The 25,040-nt window shown below is 38.2% G+C and overlaps 1 protein-coding gene across 1 annotated transcript in view; it reads left to right on the forward strand.

The window, feature by feature from the left end:
- The window catches only part of NIBAN1 (niban apoptosis regulator 1), a 158,238-nt gene that overhangs the window by 54,907 nt on the left and 78,291 nt on the right, over window positions 1-25,040 (forward strand). The window contains exons 2-4 of the mRNA XM_061187540.1: window positions 12,573-12,703; window positions 17,266-17,397; window positions 22,841-22,955. Of these exons, the coding sequence (XP_061043523.1) occupies window positions 12,573-12,703; window positions 17,266-17,397; window positions 22,841-22,955 (378 nt within the window). The remainder of the gene's footprint in view (window positions 1-12,572; window positions 12,704-17,265; window positions 17,398-22,840; window positions 22,956-25,040) is intronic.

Here is a 25,040-nt window from a genome sequence, read left to right on the forward strand (position 1 = left end):
GGAACACCTGAATGAGATTAAGGGGTACTCAGATAAGGTCAGCTTGTTCCCCCTGTACCCAGAGCTTTGCTGGGTCTCTGCCTTCTTGCTGGCAACCTCTGCCAATTGGATGAAGCTGAGCCAAATGCTTTTACTGTCCTTCATAAATCACTTAATGGAATGTTTTAAATACAGATTCCATGTGTTTCAGAGAGTATTCTGAAACACACTGGCTTGCAGATTCTACTGAAAAATTTAGAACTCATTACATTGAAGCCCTAGACATTTTCATTACTTTTAACTTGTTGACCCAACAATTTAATATACATTTAATGAAATAAATTGATACTTTTGTGAGGATTCAATAATGTATTTCAATTGATTATATCTGTATTAGGGTGAGAAAGAGAGAGAGACAGGAGAGATGTTTTAAATAAGGAATCGACTCACACAATTCTGGAGACTAACGAGTCCCAAGATCTGAGGGCAGCAAACTGGACACCCAGAAGAGCTGATATTGTAGCTCCAGTTTGAAAGCTGGCAGCCTAGAGATCCAGGAAAAGCCGTTTCAGTCTAAGTCCAGGGGCCAGCAAAGACAAATGTCCCAGCTCAAGAAAGTCAGGCAGGAGGAAATTCCCTCTTACGCAGCCTTTTCATTCTATTTAGGCCTTTAACTGATTGGATAAGGTCCACCCACATTGGGGAGGACAATATTCATTACTCAGTTTACCTATTCAGATACTAACCTCATCCAGAAACACCCTCAAAGACACCCTCCTGAATAATGTGTGAGCATATATCTGGGCATCTCATGGCCCACTAAAGTAGACACATAAGATTAACCATAACAACATCTTTTTACCTAAATTTAAGATCATTTCACAAGGCTTCTTGACAATGTGGTTTTTATTACGAAAGAGTACTTACATTCCTCCATTAATAAAAAGGGAGTGCTTGAATTCCTCCATAAACATCAGTGTAGTCTTAGTAGAGAGAAAAACTTTGTTAAAAACGTTGACAATGTTTTAAAAAAAAAAAAAAACATTGACAATGATTTTTTAAAATTTTCATAAATGTTCTATTACAAACTAGTTTTGTGACCATGGGCCAATTAATTTCTTGATCTGAAAATAGGAAAAGGTTGGAAATGACCCTTATGATCCCATCCAGTTCTAGAAGTCTGTAATCTTTGGTCTTTTCATCAATATATGGAAGTTGGAAGGTGATTGACATTGGCATGTCTGTGCTACTGTCCAGATGAACTCAAGTTGCTTTTGTACGTGTATTGTGGAAGGTAGTCTCAGTTATTTACAGTTCTACTTCATATTTAACACCCTTGGTGCATATAATGCTAATTTAGAGTAAGTGAATTACCTGTGAGGCTTGGACTCCAAGCAGAGCTAATCGTATGAGGTTCTAGCACATTTATTAAGCGCCGTGAGAATTCACTTTATGGAAGGGCAATTCCCATAGTAAAAATGTGTGACTTTAAATAACCTGGTACTATTTAGATAGTACTGTTGGGGTTTTTGGTGGGGTTTTTTCTGTTTCTGTTTTTAGAGCATCACGTACAATAGCTTTTAGTTCATTTTTCACTAACGTACATTACTCAAGAATTTTTAAATTTAGTGATTAACTGATATACTAGCTGGCAATCATTAGGTTGTCAAAAAAGCAAAATTGCAGGTGTTTGAGTTATCATCAAGAAAATTGTATTCAGAGGACTCAGTGCCTGACTGAATCAAGTGGACAAGAGTCAGAACCATTTTGGCAGTTCTGAAATTTGTGTGAGGATAAGTTAGAGCATGCTAAATAATTTTCCCTGATGAGTACTTTATCTACCTTGTAAATGGTTTCAGAAAGTTAGCTGGCCTGCAGAAATGTTGAATAGTTTATGAAGTTTTCCTGGACTTTCCCAAACCTAGCAATGCCACCTTTCATTTTATAGCAAAGTCCACTCCTTCTTATTGTTACCTGTCTCCCCAGACTAACAAAGCACAAGCATATCTGGGTCCCAAACACAGTTTTCTTGAATTTTTTCTTTTTTTTTTTACATTAATAGCATAAATTATTGAAGAGAAGAAGTAAAAACTGTAACAGAAAGCATTTCAGACAAACATACTTCTGTGCAGAAAGAAGAAAAGTGGAATAAGATAAGAAAAAAGAAAGGACATAGTTAGGAAAATAAAAGAGAATCTGAAGGAGACACCAGAGAACCTATTATGTTGGAAGGGGAATCACTTAGTAACATTCCTAAGCTTGTTGCTTCGTTTAAGTGTGGCCTGACTTCTATTAATGTGCATGTTGTATTCATTTGCATGGCTGCAATCTCAAAGCAAAGATTATCTTCAGGATTTTGGAATAATCTGAGAGCCTCTGATAAAATATGTGCAAAAACTTTAATAACCATAATTAGACTCAAAAAGAGCAAAGGGAATTTCATTTTTTCAGTTTCTGCATTTCAGTTTTATATTTTCTTCAAAACCAAAAAAGATTGTTTAATGGGCAAAATATTAGTATTCTTCCTAAATTCACAGTTCTTGTGATGCTTTCTGAAAAAGTAGCTGTATCAGATTGGTTTAATTTTCTTTTTCACACTCTTCCCTCTCCTTTTTGTAAAACTAAAAAAAGGCAGCCAATCTGCAACTTCCTTAGGGGAAATTAGACAATTAAGAGAAGTAGCAAAATAAACATGATTTATTCTCATCAAATGTGTCATGAGGAAATTGGAGGCATGCTGTGAAGTAATGGCAAAATAATCTTGAAAATTTCCAAGCACTTTTCCCAAATGAAATGGAAGAAAATTTAACGTTAGCTTCCATCTAATTATGGCTAAAGAAAAATGTGTGCATAAAATTACAGGCATATGTATTTTTCTAACACTGCAGTTGGTTTCTTCCCCTAAAAAAGAGGAAACCAGACTTAAGGTCCTACAGGTTCTAAAAATCTGTTCTCTTGAATAGCTGACCACAGTAGGAGTTTTATTTCTCCATAGAGTCAAGGTAGTGAGGATTGTAACATAATATGGTAGTGTGTTTTTCCTCCCATAGATAGCTCCTCCCATTTCTCTTATATTAACCTGTCAAAGTATTGTTCTACTAAATATGTAGTGCAGATGGGAACCTTAATTCATTTCAGTTGCTGTGATCGTTTGTAGAAAACACTGTTTTTGCTTCTGCCTCACCAACTGGAGCTGGTGCCTGGCCCCTTACACAGCATCTGTAAGTACACGTGGACTCCCTGAATGCCTTAATGGGCTAAGCTTTGTGGCTGTATTAAAGATAATGTGTCTGATTTTAGAATAGGGGTTGGAAAAAAATAAGGGTCTTTAACAGTCCAAGAGCAAGTACACTCAGAGTTTAGGATTTCTATGAGTGTAAGTTTTGGAAACAAGGAAATGCTTTCTGAGTCCGGGGAGGGTCCTGGCATGACTCTGATGTATTAAATAGAAGCTCTTGGGAGCATAAGTGTGTGTTTCTCTTCTGTGGATTACTATCTGAAGTAAATCACAGAGAACTTTAGTTGGTTTGTATGTCTCATTTTTAACTCAAAGTGGAGTTTCTGCCAGCTAGGATGCAGGGACCTGCTGGCATCAATGCTGCCCATGAAGAATTTTTGTAGTAGAGTCTGTTAAGAAAACCTGTCCCTCAAGCACCAATAATAAATGTGCTTTAAAAAATAAAACATCATTTAATTCAATTATGGAGAACCAATTTATCCCCATTCTCTAAGGCATTTACTAGAAGAAAGAGAGAGCCCTTGGGCAGTATTTTGTGTAATTAGATTTTTGCACCTTTGTATTGTGAATTGGGATTTCTGATATCTCCACCCTAAGGTGCAAAGTGATGGTGCTTAGAAACCTGAAACTAAAGCTGATGTTATAACTCATCAGGAATTTTAAACTTTTATAATCTGAGAAACTCTGGGGAAAATAAACAATAGTGGATATTATTATACTCTTTTATAAATATTAAAAATGTTTTATTTTCAGAGCTACTTCTGTCATTCTCCCAAATTAATCTTCACCTGAAACCTCGAAAGATTTTAAGATATTGTGCCAGGATGGACCTAGAGTCTGTCATACAGAGTGAAGTAAGTCAGAAAGAGAAAAACAAGTACCGTATGCTAACACATATATATGGAATCTAAAAAAAAAATGGTTCTGATGAACCTAGGGACAGGACAGGAATAAAGATGCAGACCTACTAGAGAATGGACTTGAGGACACGGGGAGGGGGAAGGGTAAGCTGGGACGAAGTGAGAGAGTGGCATGGACATATATACACTACCAAATGTAAAATAGATAGCTAGTGGGAAGCAGCTGCACAGCACAGGGAGATCAGCCCAGTGCTTTGTGACCACCTAGAGGGGTGGAATAGGGAGGATGGGAGGGAGACATAAGAGGGAGGAGATATGTGGCTATATGTATATGTATAGCTGATTCACTTTGTTATAAAGCAGAAACTAACACACCATTGTAAAGCAATTATACTCCAATAAAGATGTTTAAAAAAAAAGGATAGTGTGCCAAAGGCCTAGTTAACCCTCTTCTCATGTGTGAATTTGCCTCAGTTTTCAGGAAACAGCCACTTTGTTAAAAGGAACCTATTTTTTTTTTAATTTCTGTATTTTTCTCCTTCATAGTAACAATAGAAATGTAACATCTGAAAAATGTGATTTTTTGTTTTTTGTAATATCATAGGAAAAACCAAAGGTGAAATGTGAAGTAAATAAAACTGGATACAAAATGTAATAATCTCAGCTATTTAAAAAGTAATTGAAAAATGATAAGAAGGATATATAGCAAAAATAGTGCTTGGATTTTTTGTATCTTGCTGTACTTATGAGCTACATTTCTAAAAGTGATTGAAACAGCATAGAATCTGAATATTTTGGAGAAGAGTTTTTAATATACCATAGTTGTTTTGACCCTGGGAATAATGGAGGAACTAGGAATAATCCACTAGAAATAGTATCTTTCAAGGAAGAAAACTATTGATAAAGTGTAGAATTGAGATAAACTACTGAAGGACTGGAATATTGACAAACAACCTTATAGAATGAGAAAATATACAAATCTGTCAGGTTCTTCGGACTTTATATAAGTTTTACCTAGGCCCTTATATATTTCCCATGTCTATGAACTGGTCAAGAAAAACAAACAAACCAAGAACACTTTTGTTTGTAAATAATTCCCCACCTATAATTTCAGGGACAAAATTCATCTAAACGCTTAAACGGAGTTAACCTGTGAGAGTCACATTTTTTTTTTAAATAAGAGAATTGTGCTATGAGAGTGCATAGTTTTAATAATGAATAGTCAAGCTGAGAACTGGAACTTTCTCCTTTCTTGGGGTACTAGCATGGGTTTCATGATTGTGATGCACTGTAATTTGCTTTACTCTTAAATATTTACTTAGCCATTCTTTCATTCATTCAACAAATATTTGCTGAGTACATAAATACACTATACCCCTGGAGGAGAGATAAGCTATATTTAAACAGCTGTAGCAAAAGTGGTGCAGTTTTGGGAGAATAGGAAAGAAGGTGAGTGTTTCCAGCTGGGAAGAGCCAAAAAAGGCTTCTTCTTGGGTTGGGATTGCCACCTGGGCTTGAAGTGAGGGAGAAGTCATGGCCATGTACAGGGGACGAGGAGGGTTAGTCTGAGTAGAGAGGTGGGAAATAAAAGATAGTTGGAGCCAGATCACAGGGCCTTTGGTGCCAGGCTAAGTGGTTACTTTTCTAGGCAATGGGGAACGTTGAAGGTTTTTACAAAGGAATTAATGTGATCTTGCAACAACATGTCAAATGAAACTTGTCAGGCTGGGATGCAGAGGATTATGGCTCTACGACTATGAGGTGTGTCTCTTAAGGCTTTCAAAAGAGTTTCCTGGGAGCATTAATGGCAAGACTTGGTTCTGAAGGCCAGTTCCCCAGTCTAACATCTGGGCCTTGATAACTCGTGTCAGCTTTCTCTTGAGTGGAACCGTGATGGCCAGATAGGATTCAGCCTTTCCTGTTCTGCTCCATCAACTCTGGACTCACTCTGGCCACTTCCTAGAATCTGCCTTTGCAACACAGACCAAGCTTTGTCTTTCTCCCATAATCCTCCAGGATTTATGTATTGGCAGTGGCACTGCCCCCTCCCACTCTGGCTTTGACTTTTTTGTTCCTCTTTTAGAACTGAGAGCTAGAAAGGTTTTACTGGTTTGTTTGCTATGTTTTGTTTTGCATTTTTGCTCCGCTGTGATTCTGAGATAGGGCAGATCAAGAGACTTTTACAATGTTGTTTCAAAATAATAAAGACTTGATTGAAGGCATGGGGGTTGGGATGGGGAAAAGGAGATGGATTCAAGAAATTCTGTGGAAGTAGAAGTGACAATACCTGATGACTGAATATGGGAGCAAGGGAAAAGGAATCAAATAATAGTGCTGAGTTTTGGAGTCTGTATGAATTCAAATGGTTTTAAAAGGTCCAGAAGATACTTTTCTTACTTTTACAAAATTGAACTGAAGCTGAGTGTTGTGGACAGACCTGTCACGGAGGCTTCTTTTAACTTTAGTGATGATCACCCTGAAGGGTGTTGAGAGCAGGCTGGTCAAGTAAATGGTAGCAGCACCACACCCAGCATAGTATGCTGCAATAATTGAGTAGGATTAGAAGAAATATGCCTGTGCCAAAAACGCTGGTGTAAGAAAATGCAGAAGAAGCCCTTTGTGGCTCTAGTCTTTATATTATTGAGTAACTTCCTTTTAGAGAAAGACCTGGCACTGTGTTTTACAAACAATTTAGGAAAGGGAATATGATACTAAATAGTGGCAATTCAATACTCAAGCATCTCGAAAACTGTGGAAACAAGCTGGTTTAAGCTGAAGTTATTTTGTGTGGTGCCTGTGGGCTGATCCACTCATTTGAATGCTCTCATGGTGGAATATTAAATAATAGTAATAATAGTCAAAATTTATTGAGTAACTAAAGTGTCTGACGCTGCTACAGGTACTTTTTAACCTGTAGAATATCCCATTGAATCTTCACAAAACGCTATGAAAATGGGTGTCTTATAATCCCCATTTTACAGGTGACAAAATTAAGGCTCAGACATTTTTCACAGAACTAGAACAGATAATCCTAAAATTCATATGAAACCATAAAAGACCTGGAATCGCCAAAGCAATCCTGAAAAAAAAGACCAAAGCAGGAGGCATAACCCTCCCAAACTTCAGACAATACTACAAAGCTGCAGTAATCAAAACAGCGTGGTACTGGCACAAAAACAGACATATAGATCAATGGAACAGAATAGAGAGCCCAGAAATAAACCCACACACCTATGGTCAATTATTCTTTGACAAAGGAGGCAAGAATATACAATGGAGAAAAGACCGTCTCCTCAGCAAGTGGTGTTGGGAAAATTGGACAGCCACATTTAAATCAGTGAAGTTAGAACACACCCTCTCCTCACTATAAACAAATATAAACTAAAAATGGCTTAGAGACTTAAACATAAGACATGACACCATAAAACTCCTAGAAGAGAACATAGACAAAACATTCTCTGACATAAATAGTACCAATGTTTTCTTAGGTCAGTCTCCAAAGGCAATAGAAATAAAAACAAAAATAAACAAATGGGACCTAATCAAACTTACAAGCTTTTGCACAGCAAAGGAAACCATAAACAAAGCAAAAAGACAACCTACAGAATGGGAGAAAATATTTGCCAATGATGCAACTGACAAGGGATTAATTTCCAAAATATACAAACAGCTCATACAACTCAACAACAAAAAAACAAAGCAACCCTATCCAAAAATGGGCAGAAGACCTAAATAGACATTTCTCCAAAGAAGACATACAGATGGCCAATAGGCACATGAAAAGATGCTCAACACCACTAATTATTAGAGAAATGCAATCAAAACTGCAATGAGGTATCACCTCACACCAGTCAGAATGGCCATCATCAAAAAGTCTACAATTAACAAATGCTGGAGAAGGTGTGGAGAAAAGGGAACCCTCTACACTGTTGATGGGAATGTAACTTGGTGCAGCCACTGTGGAAAACAGTGTGGAGGTTCTTCAGAAAACTAACAATGGAATTACCATGTGATCCAGCAATCCCACTCCTGGGCATATATCTGGACAAAACTATAATTCAGAAAGATGCATGCACCCTTATGTTCATAGCAGCACTATTCACAATAGCCAAGACATGGAAACAACCTAAATGTCCATTGACAGATGAATGGATAACGAAGATGTGGTACATATAGACAGTGGAATATTACTCCACCATAAAAAAGAATGAAATAATGCCATTTGCAACAACAGCAACATGGATGCAACTAGAGATTATCATACTAAGTGAAATAAGTCAGACAGAGAAAGACAAATACCATAGATATCACTTACATGTGGAATCTAAAATATGGCACAAATGAACTTATCTGTGAAACAGAAAGAGAATCACAGACATAGAGAACAGGCTGGTGGTTGCCAAGGGAGAGGGGATTGGGGGAGGGATGGAGTGGGAGGATGGGGTTAGCAGATGTAGGCTTTTATATATGGAATGGATAAGCAGCAAGTTCCTACTATATGGCACAGAGAACTATGTTCAATCTCTTATGATAAACCATAATGGAAAATATAAAAAAAAGAATGTATATATATATGTATAACTGAATCACTTTGCTGTACAGCAGTAATTAACACAACACTGTAAATCAACTATACCTCAGTATAAAAAAATTGAGGCTCGGAGAGAGGAGCTCAATGTAACACAGCTACTAACTCGCTTTTCACTTTGACTCATTAAGGCTAATGTTTGATTTAGTTGGTTTTAATTCAGGTTGCACTGAGGACCGCTTACGTGCTGGTAAGCATTCCTAAACATCTGTGAAAATGTAGGTTATGTTTGTCTTGAGCTTGCAGTGAGTAGGACGGCTGTTCTGTATGCAGCAGGGCAGGATGGCCCCAGTTAATGAGTTACAATAGACAACTTGCTTTTGGCTTCTCCTTGATTCCTCAGTTTAGTTTAAGGACCTTCCCTGGGTGGTTGGCTTGGGTGCTTCATCATCAATTTAATTACTAGGGATTACCAAAAACTTTCTATGTGCCAGATGCAGTGCTGAGCACTTTTATTTTACTGTGTTGCTTCATGTGATTATGACAACACTATGAGATTGCTACTCTTTTTTTTAAATTGAAGTATAGTTGATTTACAATATTGTGTTAGTTTCAGGTGTACAGCAAAGTGATTCAGTATTTTTGCAGATTATATTCCATTATAGGTTATTATAAGATAATGGGTATAATTCCCTCTTCTGCACAGTATGTCCTTGTTGCTTATCTATTGTATATATAGTAGTTTGTATCTGTTAATACCATACCCCTAATTTGTCCTTCCCCCTTCCCTCTCCCCTTTGGTAACCACAAGTTTGTTTTCTATATCTGTGAGTCTTTCTGTTTTGCATATACATTTATTTGTATTACTTTTTAGATTCCACATATAAGTGATATCATACAGTATTTGTCAGTCTGACATTTCACTAGGAATAATACTCTCTAGTTCCAGCCACGTTGCTGCCAATGGCAGTATTTCTTTCTTTTTTATGACTGAGTAATATAACATCTTAATCCATGAGATTGCTACTCTTGTTGGCTTGATTTTATATGAGGGAAAGTAACTGGTGTGAAGTCCCACTACTAGTAAGTAGCAGAGATGGGACTCTTTAGAGTCAGCCCATGTCTGTCTGACTCCAGAGTCCATCCTCCTAACTACAGTGGTATTTTGCCCCAACACCAGGCTTTTCTCAAATTGTCAAGATCCCTACACTGGGCATTCCTTTATTTGAGTTTAGATTAGCTTGATCTAAAATCTAGATACATTTTGGGAATCGCTTTAGGTTCTTTTCCTCCTAGAACTTGTGATGTTGTTAGCTGTTTTATTTACATTTTGAACCAGTCTTTAGGTTAATTCCCCTAGGAAGCTGTAATCTCTTTTTTATGAATGCTCCCTGGTGGATGCTGTGCTGACAGTATATGCAGATATTCAAATCACAGAAACATTTTTCTCATACATTGGGAGGGAGTGGTGGCATTGTAGCATCTCAGTACAAGCAAGGCATCCTTGAGGGGGCTTGGTGATGTGGCAGGATGTCAGGTTTCAAGGCTTTGTAGAGCTCATCATAAAATGACATCCACCTCCTTTTATTTAAATCCAATTGCTTGCAAGAGTGCCAAAATTAATCAGAAATTAACCAGCTGCTCTCCTGCTAGACTAAATAGTGGTTACTTGGATCTAAAGGCCCAATTTTGTTAATCATTTATATGTTTCAGTGAGGTGAGACTCATTCTCATTGTGGGGATTCTCAAAGATGTCCCACGCCTATACAAGAAAATTATAGACAAGTATATAGAATTTTATTCCTTATGCACTGTATAAAAGCTAAAAAAAATAACCAATTAGACACATAAAGCCTGAGTATATTAAAGTATTATGCAAATACTGATTAATAGTAATACCATAAACTCACAAAGCAAGCAAAAGTATACCTGATTCAAATTATAGGAACTTTTATTTGCATTCCTACAGAACCTATTATTAGTGGGTATCAAAGCACCTTACAAGTAATAATTATTAAAGCTCATAAATACAACTAGAAAATGTCATTTTATTGAGGGAATAAGCAAGAATTCCCCTTTACCTCATATGTATTATGAGATCTAAATGCCTGAACTAAAGAAGGATTTTCCTTATAGAGAGAGTATTTATACACTGTGGGTGTTTGTGGCAATGATTCCATAGGCATAGAAGTTGGCAGCTATGGATTCAAGTTTCTTATATTGAGTATCTTGATCTATGTGGTTAGAACCCTTCACTTATTTTTGAAATTTTACATGTGTAATAGCTCTAAACAGCAATAAATAAATGTAAGTATAAAATATAACATACAGGGCTATAAGTAGCTATGTACGTTATATTTTAATATTTCTCTGTTGACTATAATATCAAATTTGAAAACAAAAATTATGCCAAGTTCACATGAGAGTATTTTAAAATATTTTGGAATGTTATATCAGGTTTATTTTTTCTCAAACTAATATCTTATTCCAAGGACTAACAGCTTGTAAGCACAGTCAGTGTGACCTGTATATATGTGTATACTCTGTGGCAAGTCCTTGAAATGTTGTGAGGATTTCTCATCTGCTTCAGAATGCTGCTTTGCCCTTTCTCCCCTATTTCTCCTTCTCCTTTTCTGCCTTTGCAATTTCCCTACTTTCTAAAGTTAAGCATAGGTTGGAAAAGCTCAAGTGTATTCCAGTGCCTGACTCTCCCTCTCCCTCCATCTCGAGTCCTCAAGCTCCTCCCACATGATTATTCCTCAGATTTATTTTCTTCTGGTGCTAAGAGGTCATATTGTAGTTGCTGGTCACAGTTGTGAGGCAGCTGTACTTCCATGGTTATATTTCACTGTCACGTAGATTCCAAGAAAAGTGTGGACTAGTGAGCATCTTCCTTTACAGTTAGGATGCTGGAGCCTAGAGAGAATGAGTGACAACTGAGGTCATACAGCTGGTTCACTTCTCTGTCTTCTAGAATTGGGACCAGAATTTAGGTCTCGAGACTCTTAATCCAAAGTTTTTACCTCTACCCCATGGTAGTTATATCATTCTTTGAATCATAAAAAATTTTAGGGACTTCCCTGGTGGCGCAGTGGTTAAGAATCCGCCTGCCAATGCAGGGGACACAGGTTTCGAGCCCTGGTCCGGGAAGATCCCACATGCTGTGGAGCAACTAAGCCCGTGCGCCACAACTACTTAGCCTGTGCCCTAGAGCTCGCAAGCCACAACTACTGAGCCCACGTGCCACAACTACTGAAGCTCGCGCGCCTAGAGCCCATGCTCCGCAACAACGGAAGCCACCACAATAAGAAGCCCGCGCACCACAACGAAGAGTAGCCCCAACTCGCCACAACTAGAGAAAGCCCGCATGCAGCAACGAAGACCCAACCCAGCCAAAAAATATATAAATAAATAAAATAAAATAAAAAAGTTTTTAAACCAGAAACGTAGGAGCAGAACTAGAAGAAACCGTTTGTTGATTTTATCCAGGGCTGTGGATCAGCAGGGCTAGATGTGGAGCCTCAGGATCTGAAGACAAACGGAGCGACGTGTGTGCAGAGTTGAAATGGTGAACCCTGGGATTATTGTTGCATTGTTGTGTAGGAGAAGTTGAATGACTGGAGGTAGAAGATAATGAAGAGCAAGTTGAAGTGGAGAACAGGGTGAGGTAGAATGGTGGTTGTAGAAGAACTAGGAGGATGGTTGAGCTTATGGTCATGGCAATGGGTTGTTAATGTAAAATGAAGAAAGTTGGTTACTGGATAGATGGTCCTTAAGGACCTCCAAGTCTCTCAGGATGATGCCAGAGGGGGAGGAAGTCATGGCAGCAGGTATCAAAGTTCTCAGGGCCTGTGGGCTAATAACGAATCCCTAGGAAGCAGAGGGGTTGGGGAGCCTAGAGTGGTATATATAGAATTATGGAGACAGATGCTACATTTCTAAATTCTAATTTTCATATTTTTTCCAGGGAAAACTGAGGCTGCTATCAAAAACTTCAGTCCCTACTACAGTCGCCAGTACTCTGTGGCTTTCTGCAATTACGTACGCAGTGAAGTAGAACAGCAAAGAGATTTAACATCACAATTTTTGAAGACCAAGGTAACCCATGGAATTTGGTTTCCGTATTTCTCCCACTGAAGAATGGTTTATAACTCATAATATTTCTGATACAAACAATAATTTGAATGACAGTTTAAAAAATCTGTTCTCTAATCATTTCATGATCAAAAAGCTATTTGCCTGGAAGTTAGAGCATATGATTTCTTGTTGATGGAGTAATCCACATAAACAGAAAACTAGCATGATTTCAGTTTTACTATGTTTTTCCCACATTGATGCTTTGACGTCAGAAATCTGACTTGCTGTGGTGAAGTACAGTAAAAAAAAAAGTCATAATTTCAATGCCTCATACTATGGGTGTTTTTATTTTGGTCATTGATCGAATGTGATTTTTTTTTTTTTTTAAAACCTGCTGTAAATTGGCCTTTAGTAATGTCATGGTAACTGTGGAGGACGGAGAAGTGCTTATAGTACAGTGATTAGGATTCAGTCGTTTTTTTAATTATTAGCACCTTTAATTATTATTTATTTATTTATCCTTTTTTTTTTTTTTGGCTGTGTTGGGTCCTTGTCTCTGTGCAAGGGCTTCCTCCAGTTGCGGTAAGCGGGGGCCACTCCTCATCGCGGTGCGCGGGCCTCTCACTGTCGCAGCCTCTCCTGTTGCGGAGCGCAGGCTCCAGACGCACAGGCTCAGCAGTTGTGGCTCACGGGCCCAGCCGCTCCGCGGCATGTGGGATCCTCCCAGACCAGGGCTCGAACCCGCGTCCCCTGCATTAGCAGGCAGACTCTCAACCACTGCGCCACCAGGGAAGCCCGATCGAATGTGATTTTATCTTCTAAACCTGTAACTTATTCTGTCTCCTTTGCTCCATTATAATAATTATCCACAACCTAAACAAATATTTATTGACACTATGTGCCAGGCCCTAGTCTAAGAATTTGAGAACAAGACAAATTCTCTGCTTTCCTGTTAATATTCAAATAGAAGACAGACAATAAACAAATAAACAAATGAATATCAGGTAATAAGAAATGCTACAAAGTAAAATAAAGCAGGAGTCTTATTTCAGAGAAGGTGGTCAGTGAAGCCTTCTATGGAGATGACATCTGAGCAGAAACTAGAGTGAAATAAGAGAGTAGGCTGTGTGAATATCTGTGGGAAGAGTGTTCCAGGCACATGGAACAGAAGTGCAAAGACCTTGCAGCAGTCAGAAGCATAGCAGGAAGGCTAGTGTGCTGAGAGCCATATAAGCAAGGGAGGAGAGCTGAAAAAGGAACGCAGAGTGACAAATAGGGACCAGATCATGTAGGCCCATAGACCACAATAAAGGTTTTTAAGTGTGATGGGAAGTTATTGGAGGGTATTGAATACAGAGTGACTTATAATTTTAAGTGATCTTTCTGGCCTTTCTATAGAGAATAGACTATGGGGAGGGACATGAGAAGAAACTGGAAACTGGCAAGGAAGACACTGTAGCAGTCCAAGAGAAGGATGATGGCCAATTGGACTAGGGTGGTAGTGGAAACAGTTGTGAGAAGAGTCCAAGTCAGAGCTGACAGAACTTGTTGATGGGTTGGGTATGAGATAATAGAAGAAGAGAGAAATCAGTGATGACTTGGCTTTTAGCTTGAGCAAATAAGCAGAGGGACTTGTCTTTTACTCAGAAGAGTCAGAGGTGGATGGGAATCATTTCACTTTTGGCCACGTTATGTTTAAGATACTTATTTCACATACACCCATGGAAATACTGACTAGGTAGTTGAATGCTCTGATTTGGAGCTCAGTGGAGAGGTTGAGGCTAGGGAATAGAAATTTGGGAGTTCTTAGCTCATAACTGGTATTAAAGTCATGGGACATAATCAAGGGAAAGTATAAACAGAGAAAAGGAGAGCTTCCATGACCAAGTCCTGGCCCCTCCAACATTTGGAGATCAGAAAAAGGAGAAAGATTCAGCAAGATGGACTGAGAAAAAAATAGCCTGTGGAGTAGGAAAAAAAAAATCAGGAAAGTACAATGTGCCAGAGTCAAAGAAAGAAGGGGTTTCAAGAAAGAGGGAGTGATAAATAGGTCAGATATTGCTGAAAGTTGACCAATAGATTTAGCAGCATGGCTTTGTAGGGATAACTGATTGTCATCCCCATAAAACAATGATTGACAAAATTTTGGGAGTTTGATAAAAATGCAAATTCTGGTCTGTACCCCCAGAGATTCTGATATAGTATCAGTATAGTATAGTATATAGTATATAAGTCTACGGTGAGGCTGCATTTTTTTTGACAAATATTGTACGACTCCTGTTACATGAATTTCCCAGAGTAGTCAAATTCATATAGACAAAAAGTAGAATAGTAGTAACAAGGGAGTGGGGGTGAGGGAAATAGAGAGTTATTATTTAATTGGCACAGAATTTCAGTTTGTGGTGATAAAAAGTTCTGGAGATAGATAGTGGTGATGGTTGCACAACAATGTGAATATAATTAATGCCACTGAACTGTACACTTAAAAATGGTTAAAATGGTAAACTTTATGCCATGTGTATTTATTTTACCACAATAAAAAATAACACAAGGAAAAAAAGAATACAATACTTAAGGATAAACTTAACCATGTAGATAAAAGAATTGTACACTGAAAACAAAATGTTGCTGAAAGAAATTAAACAACACATAAATAAATGGAAAAGCATCCTGTGTTCATGTGTATTTTACCACAATAAAAAATACTCAGTATAATGAAGGACTTAAATTAATAAGATTAAACCGATCAGGATACAGTAATATATGGTATGGTAAAAAGACAACACCAAAATCTCACTGGCTTAAAAACAGTAGTTTGTTTTTCCCTCATATTACATGCCCTACGTGTCCACTGCATAGATTGCAGAGGGCTGCTCTGCTCCACAGGGTTCTCACTCAGGGACACAGTTTGACCAAGTCTCCACTATCTGGATGGTTGGTGAGGCGGCATTTTTAACAAGCGTATCAGTTGATCTAAGTGGCCCAGGTTTGGGCTTCCCTGATGGCGCAGTGGTTAAGAATCCGCCTGCCAATGCAGGGGACACGGGTTCGAGCCCTGGTCCGGGAAGATCCCACATGCCGCGGAGCAACTAAGCCCATGAGCCACAACTACTGAGCCTGCACTCTAGAGCCCGTGAGCCACAACTACTGAAGCCCGCATGCCACAACTACTGACGCCTGCGCACCTAGAGCCTGTGCACCACAGTGAGAAGCCCGCACACTGCAACGAAGGGTAGTCCCCGCTCGCCCCCCGCCCCACTGCTCGCCACAACTAGAGAAAGCCTGTGCACAGCAATGAAGACCCAATGCAGCCATAAATAAATAAATAAATAAATAAATAAATAAAAACACTATAAATAAATAAATAAATAAATAAAAGAAAAAAAGTGGCCCAGGTTTAAGAAATGCTGTACGTAAGAACTATAAAGTTCAGCTTATATATGGTTGCAGTCTCATTTTAAGAGGAGAGTGAGGTCCTCTTTTACGTGTTAATGAGTCCATATAGGAGAGTGCCTCATTATCTGCCTCAATATTAAGCCCTGGAATTTATAAGGCTATTTATTTCAACCCTTAGCAGATTCTTGAAAAGATTAGCATATCACTCTTCTCTGTATGGTTCATGTAAATTTTGCTTGAAAGGGGAGGCATGAGTTTCTAAAGGGACTGTGGTTTTTTTTTGATTGAAGTATAGTTGGTTTACAATATTGTGTTAAAGGCACTATAGTGTTTGAATAACATCAATGTAAAGTCAGTGACACGTGAAAGACAGGAGGCCCATTCCTATATTTTGAGATAATACATGAGGCAGGATGGGAATTCCCCCTTACACGGTTAGCCCAATAGAAGACCTAACTAGGTATCTAACAGAGACTTCCCTACAGCCCGAATAATAGAAGAGAGAAATCAGTGATGACTTGGCTTTTAGCCAGGGTTATGAACGAGAAATCCCTAGACCTTTAAGTGGAAGAGGTAGAATGAAGGTTTGCTGGCTTGCCTGCTTGTTCTTTAACTAGAGAGTAAACAAAGTCTCCTTGAAGAGCACAAAGGTGGGTTAAGTGTTTTTAGCCTTGGTCCCCAGAGCTTTGGGTCTGAGGAAACCACTGAACACTGACTCTTGAGGCAGCCCCTGAAGGTTGACAAAGAGGGGAGCAGCCTGTTAACTCCCCTGTTTTTTCAGGAATTAACCCTGAGGTATATTCAGGGTGTTGGGATAGATGTCCACAACTTACAGTTAACTGCCTCACTCCCTCTCTTCCACAGAGTTTACCAAGGATTTATTAAGTGCCACCTGTATGCAAGGCATAACCTTGCTACTATAATCCCTTCTAGCATATGCTTCTGTTCTTGTAGCATAATGAAGGGAATGCAAATCACAAAAATATCAATAAGACAAATATTTGCATTTGGTCAGGAGAGGTAGGAAAGGGAAATGTGGAGGGAGGTGGGGGGAAGCAACAATTTCCCCAGGATCTCAGCACAAGATAGTTTCTGAAAATATTCCTTGAAATACCGTGAATAGACTTAGTGGTAGCATGATATGCTATCTTTTGTTGTGACAGTTAATTGCATTCATCTTCTTTAAGCCACCATTGGAGCCTGGAACTGTTTTGTATGAAGCAGAGCTATCACAGTTTGCTGAGGACATAAAGAAATGGAAGGAGAGATATATTGTGGTTAAAAATGACTTTGCTGTGGAAAGCTATGAGAACAAAGAGGTAAGACATTTCCTTGTTACCACTGATTCTTGCCGTTTTCTTAAATGTTGGCTGGGTTGACTGGCAAGCTCTCTCCTTTGAGACTGACTGATTCAATGAGCACTAACAGATTCAGGTATTCATTTCAGTTAACAGATATTTATTGTGGGTTACAGTAGGTTCTAGGTATATCACTGTAGATTAGACAGATGCTTGCAGTCTAGTGGGCAACGTAGACTTCGAACAAGTAATTGCAAGTGAGTGTGAAGATAGAAGGTTATACTGAGTGGCCAGTGCGGGAGCCTCTCCCATGATCATTGGGCCTCGAGGTCTGTCTTAGTCACCTCCCTGATATCTCTCCCTCTCTGCTCTGTGTCTCCATGTCTTCCCACTCTTAAGCCTCCTCTGTGGCAGAGGAATTATTTGTTAAGATTGTGATTGGATTTGCATGGGTTCCTAAAAATTCAGAACTTTTCACATACTATATTTCACTTATACATATGAATTTTTTTCACTAGCTTTTTCCTGGTTATCTCATTTTTTCCCTTGTCTGTAAAATGTGGAGAGATGAGATAGCATACGTACAGTGCCTAGCACCTGAGAGGACCTTATTTTTATTGGTTCACATTTCTTTCCCCATCAAGGGAAGTAATGTGGTATAAATGAAAGAACATTGGGCAGAGAATTTGGAAAACTAAAGTTGAGGTCAGGCCTCCATTAAACTAGAGTGTGAGGCTGAATGATCCCACTGACTCCTTCCAGATCTCATACTGTACACATATTCAGTCTACATAGATTCTCAAGCTCCCTTTGAAATGAATAGTTACTATTTATGGGTTAAAGTTAGTAACATTTAAAACTCTGCACTCTTCACTCTAAGTTCAAAACTAGTCAGGACATCCTCTGCAGATACTTTGAGTAATTACCCCTGATGCTAAACCTTTAGGAAGAGGCTTCAGGCTGACAGATAATGTGTCTCCTTCCAATTTTTGATGGAAAATAGAAATAAAATATAATACAAACTTATTATACCACCTACCAGGCAGTACTCAAGTGCTTTCTTGGGTAGTCTTATTCTTTCCAACATTTGTTAAGCCAATATCTTCTCTGCTTTATCTATTTTAGGATTTTAGTCAACATTTGATTTGCTCTCTGAAGCAAATGATCAATACAGTACAAATAATGATAATAATAACAAATCACTTTAGATTTCATACGTCCTGTTATACTGTCCTCTCAGGGAAGCTTGAGAAGAGGCAGTATAGCCTAATGGTTAATATTATGCACTTTGAATCACACCTTTACCAGTTACCAGATATGTGTCCTTGCACAAGTTATAAATCTCCTTGAGCCTCAGTTTTCTCATCTGTAAAATGGTGAGCATGATTCCTTCATCACAATGTTGTTGTGAGAATTAAAGACATGAATGCATTGAAGCCCTTAGCATATGGCCAAGTGCTGGCAGAGCCCAATATAGAGCAGTCGTCAGTATGACAACTAACTAATGTGGAGGAAGCACTCATAGAACTCACTCTTGTATTTATTAAGGTTTTCACCATATTTGGCACTAACGGAAGTTTCATTTTGAATCAAATTTTTGTGTTTTTTTTCCCCTTTTCATTTTTTTACGCTTGCTCCCTCAACTTGCAATTTATGGACTATATTGCTTTCTTTACTTTGCTTATCATTTTCAGGTGAACTTGTTCTGATTGTTAAGATATGGTCACTGAATTTGGTAATAACCAATTTTTTTTTTAACTTGGAAAAAAATGCCCGTGCAGTGTGCCATAATTCCTTAAAGTTTTAATGATATCCTGTTTTTTAATTACAGAAGGTTTTTTAAAAAAATTACACCTAAGAGTTCTACATTAAGTATCTATCTATAAACTGCCTATTCTTTTATTGAGAATCCAGTTTTGGTTGGTAATTGAGGAGGAAAAAAATGAGCATTCTCATTCTCACTTCCTACTTCCTATACACTTGCGCTGGGGCTGGACAAACCCAGGTATGAATCCTGGATTTGTCACCTACTCACCACTGGGTCATTGGCAAGTTATTTAACTCTCTGAGCTTCATTTTTCTCGTTTATAAAATGGAGATAATGTCTAATTCACAATGCTGTTTTGAGGATTAAATAATATAATATATAATGTTTATTAAAGCCTAGATTAGGCCTGTTTTCACAGATAACACAATTCAGATTTGAGGCCGGTCTGAATCAACCTGTTCCTAGACTTTCTCAAAATCACACCATTTTGGATTCTTCTCTCTTCTGCTCTGGGTCCTGATGGGCTTGAGCAGTTGATTAGTAGTTCTTACAAGAATGAAAACAACCTTCTTAGGTATACAAGAGTTTGTTTTGTTTGGGTTTCTTCAGTCGCTATCTTATTGATGCAGAATGTGTTATTGTTACTCTGATTTTATTGCCCTGATCAACATTATTTTAGTTATTCCCAAGAGTACACTCCAGATTTTGGGTCCCACAGTTTTGTGGTTTCAGTTTTCAACTTGCTTTTAGCTTGTTAGTCTCAAAATTTTCCCTTGACTTCTGCCCTCCCATCAGATGCACATACTTACATTTTATCTTATCTGCATGTCCATGTGAGTATATGTATTTAACCAACTGCTTCACTGCTTTAGCAATGCTCTGCACCCCTTTTACATTTCTCAAACAGCAGAGCTTTTTGTCTGCTGGCCGGAATTTGTTCTGATGTCATGATATTACACTTCCATCCCAGATCATTTTACTGCAAAACAGTTTCACGCCTGAGGGAAAAGTGGTGGCATATTTTATCATGGTTACATTTTTATGTTTTTGGTAAAAATCCTTGGCAACCGTAATTGAAGTTACATGTCCCACAGTCTCATTTGTCATTAGTCTGCAAGCATTTTGTGTGGTAAATGTCTGTACACGTCATCATCCTTTTGGTTATTAGAATGATTCAGGCGCTAGCATCTGAAATGATAAATGTGGTGCAGAATTTCTGAAGTTACTGAGATTATGTTTCACCCCCTTTGAGAAACATATCTACAGTGAATCTCCCTGAGATTAGGGACTCTGATTTACCATCTTGTGACCGTCACACAAAAGTATTAAAGTACTACCCACAAGTAGCAAGGACGCAAAACATTTTTTTCACCCTTGGGGCCAGGAGGGGCTGTGACCCACATCAGGTCAAGTAAAGCTCTACCCTGACTGAAGTGATTGGTCTAGTCTAGAGCTGGTCACATGATCACAGCCAAAAAAAAAAAAAAAGCTACATTAATCAAAACAGCATGATATTGGCACAAAAACAGACATATGGATCAATGGAATAGAATAGAGAGCCCAGAAATAAACCCACACACCTATAGTCAATTAATCTTCGACAAAGGAGGCAAGAATATACAATGGAGAAAAGTTATTCTCTTCAGCAAGTGGTGTTGGGGAAATTGGACAGCCACATTTAAATCAATGAAGTTAGAACACACCCTCACACCATACATAAAAATAAACTCAAAATGGCTTAAAGACTTAATTATAAGACCTAACACCATAAAACTCCTAGAAGGGAAAATAGGCAAAACATTCTCTGACATAGATCATACCAATGTTTTCTTAGGTCAGTCTCTCAAGGCAATAGAAACAAAAGCAAAAATGAACAAATGGGACTGAATCAAACTTACAAGCTTTTGCACAGCAAAGGAAACCATAAGCAAAACGAAAAAACAACCTGTAGAGTGGGAGAAAATATTTGCAAATGATGCAACTGACAAGGGATTAATTTCCAAAATATACAAACAGCTCATATAGCTCAATATCAAAAAAAGAAAAAAAAAACCAATCAAAATATGGGCAAAATATCTAAATAAACATTTCTCCAACGAAGACATGCAGGTGGCCAAAAGGCACATGAAAAGATGCTTAGCATTGCTGATTATTAGAGAAATGCAAATCAAATCTACAATGAGGTATCACCTCACACCAATCAGAATGGCCATCATCAAAAAGTCTATAAATTATAAATGCTGGAGAGGGTATGGAGAAAAGGGAACCCTCCTACACTGTTGGTGGGAATGTAAATTGGTGCAGCCACTATGGAGAACAGTATGGAGGTTCCTTACAAAACTAAAAATAAAGTTACCATATGATCCAGCAATCCCACTCCTGGGCACATATCCAGAGAATCTTTAATTTGAAAAGATACATGCACCCCAGTGTTCATAGCAGCGCTATTTAAATAGCCAGGACACGAAAGCAACCTAAATGTCCATGACAGATGAATGGATAAAGAAGATGTGGTGTATATATACAATGGAATATTACTCAGCCATAAAAAAGAATGAAGTAATGCCATTTGCAGCAACATGGATGGACCTAGAGATTATCATACTAAGTGAAGTAAGTTAGAGAAAGATAAATATACAATATCACTTATATGAGGAATCTAAAAAAAATGATACAAATGAATGTATTTACAAAACAGAAATAGACTCACAGACATAGAAAACAAACTTATGGTTACCAAAGGAGGAAAGGGGAAGGGACGGATAAATTAGGAGTTTGGGATTAACATATACACACTACTATACATAAAATAGATAATCAACGAGGACCGACTGTATAGCACAGGGAACTGTATTCAGTATCTTATAATAACCTATGATGGAAAAGAATCTGAAAAAGAATATATATATATGTAACTGAATCACTTTGCTGTACATCTGAAACTAACACAACATTGTAAATCAACTATACCTCAATAAAAAAATTTTTTTCTTAAGATTAAAAAAAAAAGAAAAAGGGGCTGGGATTGGTGGCTCCTGACTTGAAATCTCCACAGCACAGGTCCGGTTTCAGGTGCATTTGGATCCACGGCTCCAGTGATATCAGAACTCAGTTTGTTCTTTCTTCCATCTCAAATCTTTGCCTTCATTCAGCCTAACTTCCCTAACAGGCCACAATCTCCATTGCCAGGCTCCTTCAGAGTCCTCCACAGTAACAAAATGGTGGTGGTGTCCTGTCCTCACCTCCTCGCAGAGCTTTCTTGTCAGCCCCTCTTGCAAGGTCTGATTGGATTGAATCAGGTCATGTGACTGACCCTGACCCAATCACTGCAGCCAGGATATAGCCAGTGGAAACTATAAGAGCTTTTCTCGCTGCCCCTGGGACAAACCCTAACACTCACTCTGATTGGACATGCTGAGGTCATGTGACCTTCCCTGACCCAATCACTGCAGCTAAAACACAGCCAGTGGCAAGTGTAATAGCCTTTCTTCCTTTTGGTCCTGGAGCAAGTCCTGATGCTCTCTCTGACAGAGGCTTCCAGTGCAAAACATAGTTTTTGAATAAATGGCTCTTACTCGTTGACATAGTGTGGGAATTTCTATCTCTGAGTATATTTGTCTATTTCTAATATTCCTGATATTTTCCAAAAATCCAAATGAGGAAAAAATCCACTCATTTATGCCTTTCCTTTCCCAGGCCTATCAGAGAGGAGCTCCCCCTAAAAGCCGAATTCTTCCAGCTGGTGGCAAGGTGTTAACCTCAGAAGATGAATACGGTTTATTATCTGATCGGCATTTCCCAGACCCCATTGGTGAGTTGCTGAGCATTCCTTCCCAAGACAAAATTCCTAAACATGTTTTGTTTAGTTAGATCAGTGCTTCTCAAGGGGAGGGGTGATGATTTCACTCTCCAGGGACAGTTGGCTGTGTCTGGAGACATTTTTGGTTGTCACAACTTGGGAGAATCGTGCTACAGGCATTTAATGGGTGGAGGCCAGTGATGCTTGCTAAACAACCCCTGACAGTGAAGAATTATCTGGCATTAAATATCAGTAGTTGCCAAGGTTGAGAAACCCTGGGCTAGACACACATTCTCCATAGGCAAATGGAAGATATAATTTCTCTAATTCAGGTAAACATTGTAACAATTCTGTTACTTTAAATCATATTTGGTAATACACAAGTCAGTCACTGTGCTTCTAGCACATGGAAAATATACCATTGGTCAGGCATCTTGAAGCTTTGGAATATATTTCAAGCTTTACACAAGACAGCAGAAATAAATATGTAGGGCCCAGTCTGTGAAATGTATAATCCCATCTTTCAGTAAGACCTGTCAGAGAATATTCTTTTTCTAATTTTAGGATGATATGCAGTAAAATATCCTAAATCAACAAAACATTTTTAACAAGCATTACAGTAACTCATAGCTACTGTGTAAAAAAGCATTGCACTAATTAGCATATCTTTAATAATAGCTGAATGCTGCCGTGGAAAGAGCATTGAACTGAGAATTTGAAGGCTGGATTTTTACCTAGTTCTATCTGTGACGCTTATCAAGCATTTTCCCTAGCTATTGCTGAACCTCTCTGATTTCTGTTTCTCCCAGTTCTAGGGCCTTGAAATTGAAAATCTAGAAGGATATTACCGGCTCTAACATACTTTGATTCTCATTCATTTCACTTTTTCCATGTAGAGAGTGTGTTGGATAATATTCAGATGAAATAGAGCGTTTCATAGAGATTCATGAACTGTGGATAATGTAATAACACCATCTGGCTTTGTGTAAATCACACTGCACAGTAATTACTTAGTTTCTTGAAGAGAGCCCTGGTTCTTATTAATAGGTATAATCATTTCACTGGAATTTATGGGGAAAATATAAAATTATTTTATCAATTGTTATTTCAGTGCAGAATGCTTAGCATAGTGTTTTTAATGACACTGTTATAGGATTAGTACATGAACCATAAACCTAGATTAACAAACTCTTACTAAGTAATTCAAGCTAAAACAACACTTTATGTACCCTATACATATTAGTATATTTTAACATCTACTTACATGTTATCTTGGCTTTGGAGCTGCCACTTAGAAATGGGGATGCCAACACGCTGACTCTTTAGAACCACTTCAAAAGAACTTTCCAATGAAATCAGTCAGAACTGACAATATGTTTATTGATTTATTGATGAAATATATCAGAAGGAATGAAAAGGAATAAAAAACACAAGGCCTGTGTGACTAGTGCCATTTGGCCCGGGGCTTCAGATGGGACATTTCAAAGACTTTTTAAATTGTATGTTGTGCCCTTCTCAGTTTTAAAAATAGAATATTCTACAGTAGATCATTTGTGATATCCTTATAACTCAACTCAGAAAAAATGCAGACTAATGGTATCTGGAAAATTGTTGTAAAATGTTAAATGAGTGATAACAAGAGGCTAGCTAATAGGAATGAATTTTATGGGGCTTACTAAGGCTTTTTTAAATATAAGTGGTGAATGTTGCTTTTAATTGTTTGTACAAAATTGTGACATCTTGGAAAGGGCAAGGAGAGTGTTTTCACAAAACTATGTTAACAGGAATCACACTGTTAACAGCAGTGTGATTCTAATTTTATTGGAAAGAATAAAGGCACAATAAAGATGGGAGAAATTAACCTCACTAGAGGTAAAGCACTGGAGGTTTATCAATATAGGTCTTCTTAACCTAGTGGTAAGACAGGAATAAAGACACAGACCTACTAGAGAAGGGACTTGAGGATATGGGGAGAGGGAAGGGTAAGCTGTGACAAATTGAGAGAGTGGCACGGACATATACACACTACCAAATGTAAAATAGATAGCTACTGGGAAGCAGCCGCATAGCACAGGGAGATCAGCTCGGTGCTTAGTG

Source organism: Eubalaena glacialis, chromosome 3 (genome assembly GCF_028564815.1).
Source record: "Eubalaena glacialis isolate mEubGla1 chromosome 3, mEubGla1.1.hap2.+ XY, whole genome shotgun sequence".
Classification (NCBI taxonomy): Eukaryota; Metazoa; Chordata; class Mammalia; order Artiodactyla; family Balaenidae; genus Eubalaena; species Eubalaena glacialis.